The sequence below is a fragment of the Anarrhichthys ocellatus genome, unplaced genomic scaffold, assembly GCF_004355925.1.
Source record: "Anarrhichthys ocellatus isolate YVR2014 unplaced genomic scaffold, GSC_Weel_1.0 scaffold5, whole genome shotgun sequence".
Lineage (NCBI taxonomy): Eukaryota > Metazoa > Chordata > Actinopteri > Perciformes > Anarhichadidae > Anarrhichthys > Anarrhichthys ocellatus.
The window spans coordinates 12,796,204-12,804,031 of NW_022280035.1; the positions used below are offsets into that span (position 1 = coordinate 12,796,204).

The following is a 7,828-nucleotide window of genomic DNA, read 5'->3' on the forward strand; positions in this document are numbered from 1 at the left end:
CTGCTGCTTTCAGGCTCTGTGGGAGGTCTTTTCATGGATGGGGAAGACTCAGCCACAGCAAACCCTGTGGAGGACATCAGCAAGTGGAGTGTGGAGGACGTGTGTGGCTTCATAAGCAGCCTGGCTGGATGTGCTGAATACACACAGGTGAGGACATAGAAAGAGGGAGGAGAGAGGAGAGAGAGAGAGGAGGGGATGGAGGCCAGGGGCAGGCTGACTTCTAATCACAGAACAGTGACCATACTGCACAAATTCTGTAGTACTTTCTATGGCATTTATGGTAGAAACTGCACAGAACAGTTTGTTTCTACGTTATTGTGAATGTGTGTGGTGGAACGACTGGTCATGTTCTTAATTGCAGCCGTATTCGTGGGCTTTGTGTGAATGAGTTAGCAGAGCATCTACACCTGTTTGTGTGTATTGCGCATATTGTTCCAAAATGAACTATCCAAAATTTGAACCTTATGATAAACTTCAGCTATTTTTTCCCCCCCCTCACAATGGGTGTGTAACATTTTGGAATAGAGACACTGTTTTCTAGGTCGTGTGAATGAATACGTAGTTCGTGTGTCGAGTGTGTGTATATATGTCGGGGCTGTGGCTGAAGCGGCTGTCTCTCCGCCAGGTGTTTCGGGAGCAGGCCATTGATGGAGAGACATTACCGCTGCTCACTGAGGAGCACCTGCTCAACACCATGGGACTAAAGCTGGGGCCTGCGCTCAAGATCCGCTCACAGGTACACACACCACAGAGCTGCGTGTGGACCCGTGTGCGTGTCTGAATGTGTGTTTCTGTCCATAGACAAACTGCCAGTGTAGCATAGATGATTCCCATCAACTAGCCAGCCCCGCAACCTCTCTTCTACTCTCTCTCTGTTTGAAATACAGCATTAGTCGTTTATACAATACTCAACAGGCTGTACTGACAGTCGTATGGTCTCCTCTCGTCTCCTCAGGTGGCGCGGCGTGTTGGCAGGCTTTTCTACATGACTGGATTCCCGCTGGCATTCCCGTTTCCGCCTTCTGCCGCACTGCGCCCCCCAGAACGTGATCGGGACCCCCTGACAATGCCATCTGACACCCCCCTGCCTCTCTCTCTATCCCTGCCCCACAGACCCACCTCGACCAGCAGCAGCTCCTCTCCATACAGCGGCCCCACCCCAGGGTGCTCCTCCCCCAAGCAGGAAAATGGTAACGGCTCCACGGTAGTGGGAAGATACGAGGCCAAAACTCCTTCGTAGGAAAGGACAGGCAGGGGTGAGGAGGCCAAACTCAAACTAACCTGACTGGGGGAGGTTGACTCCCGGGCCTTGTTTGCCAGACTCGCCCCATCCTGGGACCTTGATGCTGGAATTTAGGGACAAGTATTGGACTGGAATAAAAGACAACTGTACTGTATCCAGCAAAACAATCAGCTTATGAGTTCCTCTACATTGGTTGTAGCCGAGCAGAATGCAAACAAACTGGGTTGGAAGGGAGACACGAGAAGCACCAGAGGAAAAAAGGGAACGAAAAAAAAAAGAGGAAGAGGAGACAGCTGGTCACAGACAGCCTGCCAAAAAAAAAGAAAAAAGAGGAGCGAAGGCCTGCCACAAATGTGAAATTCTTGCAAGTCAGACGCTAGCGGATACTCTTCCTTCCTTCCTGGGCTGGAGGAAGCTCTGCTCCCTCTCTTTCTTTCTCTTGTCTCCGTCTCTGTGACTGCTCTCACCACAAGCCCTGAAGAACCCAGGAATTCAAAAGAGACGTCCTCCCTTTTTGTCCTCTTCCTCCTTTCCCTAGCTTGTTTCCTGAGGCCCAACAGCAGCGTGGAGCCGTCTTTTTTAGAGGCTGGAGTTGAAGCATATGCCGAGCGGCACCAGATCTGACCAGCTCCCGCTTATCACTGCAACTATGCATTCCACTGTCCCGATACCAAAGATGACCGGATGTGTGGGATTGAAACCATGTTTCACAACGTGTCTGCTTTTTCTTTTTTTTTTGCATCAATGGTCACACAGGAAAACTGGTCCAACAGGGAAAGGCTAGGCTAGTGCCTCATGTGATGTGACACAGGAAGAGCCGTCATTTACTGACATACAAATGCTTAAAGAAATGTTGGTGAAATGGACACGCCTTAATGGTGGCTATGGTGTGTACGGCTTACGTCATTGTATGCTCGTGTTGACTACTGTGGGAGGTAGGAAAAACATGCAAAATTGTACAGAATCATGCTTAAGATGAAAAATATCCTGAAGGTTACATACGTGGTACTTTTACTTTTTGTTAAACGTAGTTGCACGAATAAGGTTTTCTTTACTGAAGAAAAATGTGACTTGCTGAACTTTGGTGGTACTTTTTGTTTATACTCTTTTGTTCTGCCATTTTTAAAAAAAAAAAGTGTAATATTAAAAGATGCTCCGATCTTGAATGCTACTTCAGCATATAAATATGAGGAAAAATATTTATAGGACTTTTGATGTAGTAGATAAAGCAGATTATGATATGTATTATAATTAGCCCTTAAGATGGATTCCAAAGATACTTTAACTTTGTTTTCTCTTGGTTGCAGGGAAAGAAAGGCACAAAGCTCTTATTGCAAATGTTTGGAATTTGTTATGGATTTTTTTTTTTTTTTAACTACGCAAGCAATGAATTAAAAATGGTCTCTAGATTTCCCTTCGAAAGTTTTGTCTTCATCCTATTTTTCTATTCACCCGACAGGTGAAATAAATCCTAAAGAACTTCCTCTGCTCTCTCGTTGTTTGTGTGTCAGGCGACGTATATATACACGCCTTTTCCTCCTCAGGTGTTTGTGGTTCTTCTGTAAAAACATGCAAGAGGGAGCATGCGGTCTCCTGATGTGTGTGTGGGGGGGGGGCACGGATCTGGTCAACACCAGCTGTCAGAGTGTGAGGTTCAGCCACAGGCCGAGGCCTCTTTTGCCTGTGGGGATAAACCTGACCCTCCTCATCCTCCCACACACATACATGACCAGAACCAGCCCCCACTCACACGTACCTTCCTCGTTCAAAGAGTTTAGACTAAAGCAGTATCCTACACACACACTACTGGGACTTCCCCATCGCTTTAGGCTGGGCCTCTGCACCACAAGTTTCTGTATTCACTGAAAACGACTACAGGGGAAAAAGTGACGACACAAAAATATTTCTCAAATCTCCATTGTGGCGTTTAAATCCATGTCCATGCACGCAATGGTCGTACACACAACAAAGGCCGGTGACACCTTTAAGTTTAGTGGTGAATGCTGGCGAAAGGTGCAGTAACGTAAAGGGGATACGTTGGGGAGTGGGAAAGCAGTGTCTGAGCATGTGAATACACAGAGAGAGAAGACAGTAAGTCAGGGCGGGGGGGTGGGCGAGGAGTTGGCACAGAAACAGACCAGCCTGTGTTGCTGCTCTACCACCTGGGCAGAGAGTCTTGGCACACCATCAGACGACACCCTGCCAGCCTGGCACAGCACTGCTGCCTCAGGGCTCAACACCCGCCTCCCTGTACCCCTCCTCTTGGCCGGCCCGGCTCATAGCTCTCTCCAAATAGCCCGTCCTCACAAAGCCCGAGGCTGCCTACAGGTGTGCACGTGTACGGAGGAGACAAATGACTCGTTTCAGGTGCACTTATGCATCAACGTGCATGTAGACACTTCAATTAGTTTACATCTTTAAAAAAATAAAAATAAAAAATCCAAGGGATATAATTGGATTTATTAAATGTCCTTTTTTTCAATTTCCAATCTTAATCAAATTACATCATGAACATGTTTTTACTGTACAGGTGAAGTAATACAAAATTCAAAAGCAATAATATTCTAAATATAGATGGTTGATAAGGTGGAGAGCTTGACTGTGTGCATCCATGAGCCTCAGTCATCATCAGACAACTCCAGGTCCTCCACCAGATCATCGTCTCCTTCTGCCAGCTTTATCAGAGCAGAGGAGGACAGCGGCTGAGGAACCTTGGAGGCCTCTTCGTCCTCATCTAGAACAGAGACGGGAAGCACTTAAACGTCACGTTGAGCCACACGGGAATGTACGAAGTATGGCATGTATCAAGAGGTAAACATTTTGATAATCTGTGCACATAAGTAGTCATTTTAAACAAGAACAAGTTTATTAATGTACAGCATTTTTAACAATTTGAGCTTCTCTTATGAAGACATATCCTTAAATTATTACAACTGTGTTTCACTATAAATGTTTTACTTCCCCTCCACACCGTTATTCATATAGTTCTGATGATTGAATGTTGTGCAAAATATAAGTGCTGCTTTGGTTTATTGCACTTTCATAATTGGTTCATCTGTCTTTTCATTGGTAAGTCTATAAAATATCAAATTGCTTCTTTTGTCCCACCAAACAGTCCGAAACCCAAAGATATTTATTTTACAATAATAATAAATAAGAAGAGCAGCAAGTCTTCAGATTGGACAGGCAGAAATCTTGGGATTATTCAGCAATATTTCCATTAGCTTGTCAAAATAGTTGCTGATGAATTTTTTCTTGATTGACTAATTGATTAATCATCGAAACTTTGCAGCTCTACAAAAACGATTCACGGCTTTAGCCCTTATACCTGCTAATGACTGTATATACTGTAATACGCTCTCATCTGAACACTACATTAATAAATGCACCGTAGAAATGTTTGAAAACTACACATTTGCTTCAGTATGCTTATTTTTGGGTATTGAGATTGTACAAACCTGAGTCTCCGCCCTCCTCGTCATCGCTCATGTCAGACGGATCAACATCCTCATCATAATCATCATCATACCCGCGGCCCTTTTTCCCTGAGGAGAGACAGTGAAAAACATTACGTTGAGTTTTGTCTACCGTTACTTTCTTTAGACATTCCTGAGTTTGCGTTGGTGCATCGCTGACGTCTGAGGACTTTGGAGACACCTATATGTGGGCCAGGCATCAGAGGCAGCTGGAAGTGTCTATTTCCTCCAGAGATGGAACTGAGAGCCGATTACAGACGCCGTTGCTGCTGCACAAACACCCATGACAGTTTACTACCGGCAATTTCAGACATCTTATGCTCACGGGCTAAATATAGCAAATGGAGATAGCAGGCAGGTTGCACGGCTACGAGGATGATGGGAGAGTCGTGTGTGTGTGTGCGCACTGGAGAGAAGTTGGGAGTTTGTCTGAATTTATGTTGTGGTATACTCAGGGTGCAGTGTGTGTGTGTGTGTGTGTGTGTTGTCTAGCCAAAGGGACAACTGGGGTCCACAGGCTTTGAAGTAGAGGTGTGATGAGATTCTGGGGGCGTAGAGGAGAGGGAAGCAAAACAGAGCTACTTCCTCCGTCTGCTACACTGCACACACACACAGTTATACAATAAGTGCACATGCATAGATAAACAATGTTTATTAAAACACCAGGTACTTCTCTTCCTATCTGAATTTACGATGAAAAACGTACTATTGCCATCTCCCACTCTTTGATGCTCACATGGTACGAGCAGACTTCAGTAGTACCTCAGACGTTGCCCCCTTCTCTCAAACTCCCCCTTTTTTCCGGAAGTGTGTGCGGCCACAAAGAGCTTTGGTGAGCCGCCCAAAAGCTTTTGGCTCTTTAAGACTGGACGACAGGGTGGTGGGTGTGTGAGTCTTTGTGTGCGCACGTGTTGCGAGGACATGCGGGGGCAGCTGGTTGAAGTCCACAGAGCCAGAAAGAGAGAGAGCGAGAGAGAGATAGAATGAAAGAGGGAGAGGAGAGTGGGAGCGGCCACCTCTGGGCTGGTTTGAATTAGGAACCCCCGCTGGGATCCAAGCCTGTACTTCCTGTCGGGGGGGTTTGAGCTCGTATGTGTGTGTGCAAGGGGTGGAGGAAAGACGGGTGAGAGGGAGGGAGGGGTGGACGGAGAGTGAGAGGCGGAGGCTCGCCGCTTGCTGGCAGCTGCCCATTCGTTTGTTGGGACTCTCCCTACAATGAAGTCCAGATGCATTAAAAAAAAAATGAAAAAAATCCCCCTGCCGCCTACTCCTTTCCTCTGTGACCTTGCGGAGGGCCTTGTGCTACTTGGAGCGTGTCCGAGTGTAAAGCTGGAAAAGCGAGGTTGCAGCTGCCTGCGACCTGTGGACGACCCCAAGAGGACGAGTTCTGGGGCTAAAGAAAGATCAGGCTCACGGTTCTTCTCTGCGGAGAGACACACATCATCTGATAAGCAGAGATTTTCTCTCGAGTTTGATTTTTTTATTTAATTTGCAGTTCCTCAGAAACCGCCTCTGTGGATGTTTTAATAAGTCGGAGCCTTGCGGATTCTGCTTTGCAGGTGATCTGCCTCATGTAGCCAAACCTTTAAGATAGTGGCTGATAACAGCCAAGGAATAAACTGTCATCACCTCTTTAACTTCGCTTATGCACCGCAGAACTGCAGGCTGTAACAAAACACAGCCCCCTAGAGGCCAAGACATCATAGCCTTCTGTTCCACAAGTAAAACTCCTCAGCAGGCAAATTTAAATGTGAGAGTGTATTTGCGAGTCAGCTTGCCTTTGATTTTGAGTTCTCCGTCATCTTCGTCCGATTCGCTGTCGGATTGAAACAGATCCTTGAACTCCTTCTTGTCCTCCACCTTCTTCTCCTGAATCTTCTTACGTTTGATCTCTGGGAGGTCCAGATCCTCCATCTTTACAGAACACAAACCCAGCAGGATAAATACACAAACCGGTTCTGCCAGTAAAACAATCCACTCCATAGCATTACTGATTCATGTAAGAAAGCTACTATTGTGAGTAACAGCAGCATTCATAAAGAAAAAGCCAAAAGTGGTTCATGATGGATTCAGTAGGATGAGGCAAATGTTTGTGGTTTGGATAGTTACCCTTTCTTTGCCAGAGATCTCCAGCTGGATCTCCTTCTCCCTCAGCTTCTTCCACTGGCTGTAGTACCTGCTGAGAGGAGTCCCCTCCTCCTTCATCTGCTTCTCCCAAGCCGCCTGACAAAAGAGACAACATTTTTGTTAAAGAATGTATGGTTGGCGTGTGTGAGTGGGTTTATTTCACGGTGCCGGAGTATGGCGGTAGTTATTTTAGCAGAATCTCTTAAGAGGAGCCTTTCAGCAGTTTCATTCAGGTTCCAAAATGATTGTAATAACAAGTGGCCTTCCTTCACAACTTTACATCAAGTGATCCGGAGAAAGTGATGGACAGACGAGTCAGTGGTAAGAGTCAGAAGATGTGGAAAAGACAGATTGAAGGTGTCTGAAATGGGAGACCCGACGATCTTCTCCAGCCCCTAAAGGTCTGTGTGGATGACATCGATTAGGCCCAATCACATTATCCGACCACCAAATCCAATAGAGAAAACAGGCCGCAGCCTCTTGCGCCCGTTAGCTTAACACATTTACCACAATTTACCATGCCGCTATTAAGATAAGTGTGCACGCGCACACACAAAAAGACAGGATAACAAAATGAAACCAGAAAAAGCTTCTCAATTCAGCCTGGACTCAAAAACTAACAAAACAAAACATTTCCCCGTAGAGGCGGCAGAGAAACACGAGAGACATCAGAGTGGAACCTGGGCGGAGGCAGGGAATCATTAATTAGGCTAGCTCTCAGTTTGGGTGACATCAGCAGGGGGGGCTGTGGCCGGAGGGAGGCCGTGGCCTTTTCCACAGCAGCAGCGAGGCTGTCCCCTCTCCTCCGCCTGCGGTGACACCCACTGCTGCCCCGATGCCAGGGAGGGGATGCCATGACGACAGCCTCGGCTGAGCAGAGAGCCGTGGCGACAGGAGCTGGCGCTGTCGCGGTGCCGTGCTGTCTGTCTGTTGTACTTTGTTAACACACACACACACACACACACACACACACACACACACA

The 7,828-nt window shown here is 46.7% G+C and overlaps 2 protein-coding genes across 5 annotated transcripts in view; one reads left to right on the forward strand and one right to left on the reverse strand.

The window, feature by feature from the left end:
• Positions 1-2,726, forward strand: part of samd11 (sterile alpha motif domain containing 11) — a 48,775-nt gene extending 46,049 nt beyond the window's left edge. For 3 of the 4 annotated variants that reach the window (XM_031845907.1, XM_031845906.1, XM_031845910.1), the window contains exons 11-13: positions 14-147; positions 626-736; positions 956-2,726. In XM_031845907.1, the coding sequence (XP_031701767.1) occupies positions 14-147; positions 626-736; positions 956-1,240 (530 nt within the window). In that variant the 3' untranslated portion in view covers positions 1,241-2,726. The remainder of the gene's footprint in view (positions 1-13; positions 148-625; positions 737-955) is intronic. The other variant, XM_031845908.1, reaches the window with a different exon arrangement.
• A 958-nt stretch (positions 2,727-3,684) lies between these two features.
• noc2l (NOC2-like nucleolar associated transcriptional repressor) overlaps positions 3,685-7,828 on the reverse strand; it is a 19,360-nt gene continuing 15,216 nt past the window's right edge. The window contains exons 15-18 of the mRNA XM_031845911.1: positions 6,829-6,942; positions 6,498-6,633; positions 4,702-4,788; positions 3,685-3,977 (exon numbers count right to left, since the gene is read on the reverse strand). Of these exons, the coding sequence (XP_031701771.1) occupies positions 3,862-3,977; positions 4,702-4,788; positions 6,498-6,633; positions 6,829-6,942 (453 nt within the window). The 3' untranslated portion in view covers positions 3,685-3,861. The remainder of the gene's footprint in view (positions 3,978-4,701; positions 4,789-6,497; positions 6,634-6,828; positions 6,943-7,828) is intronic.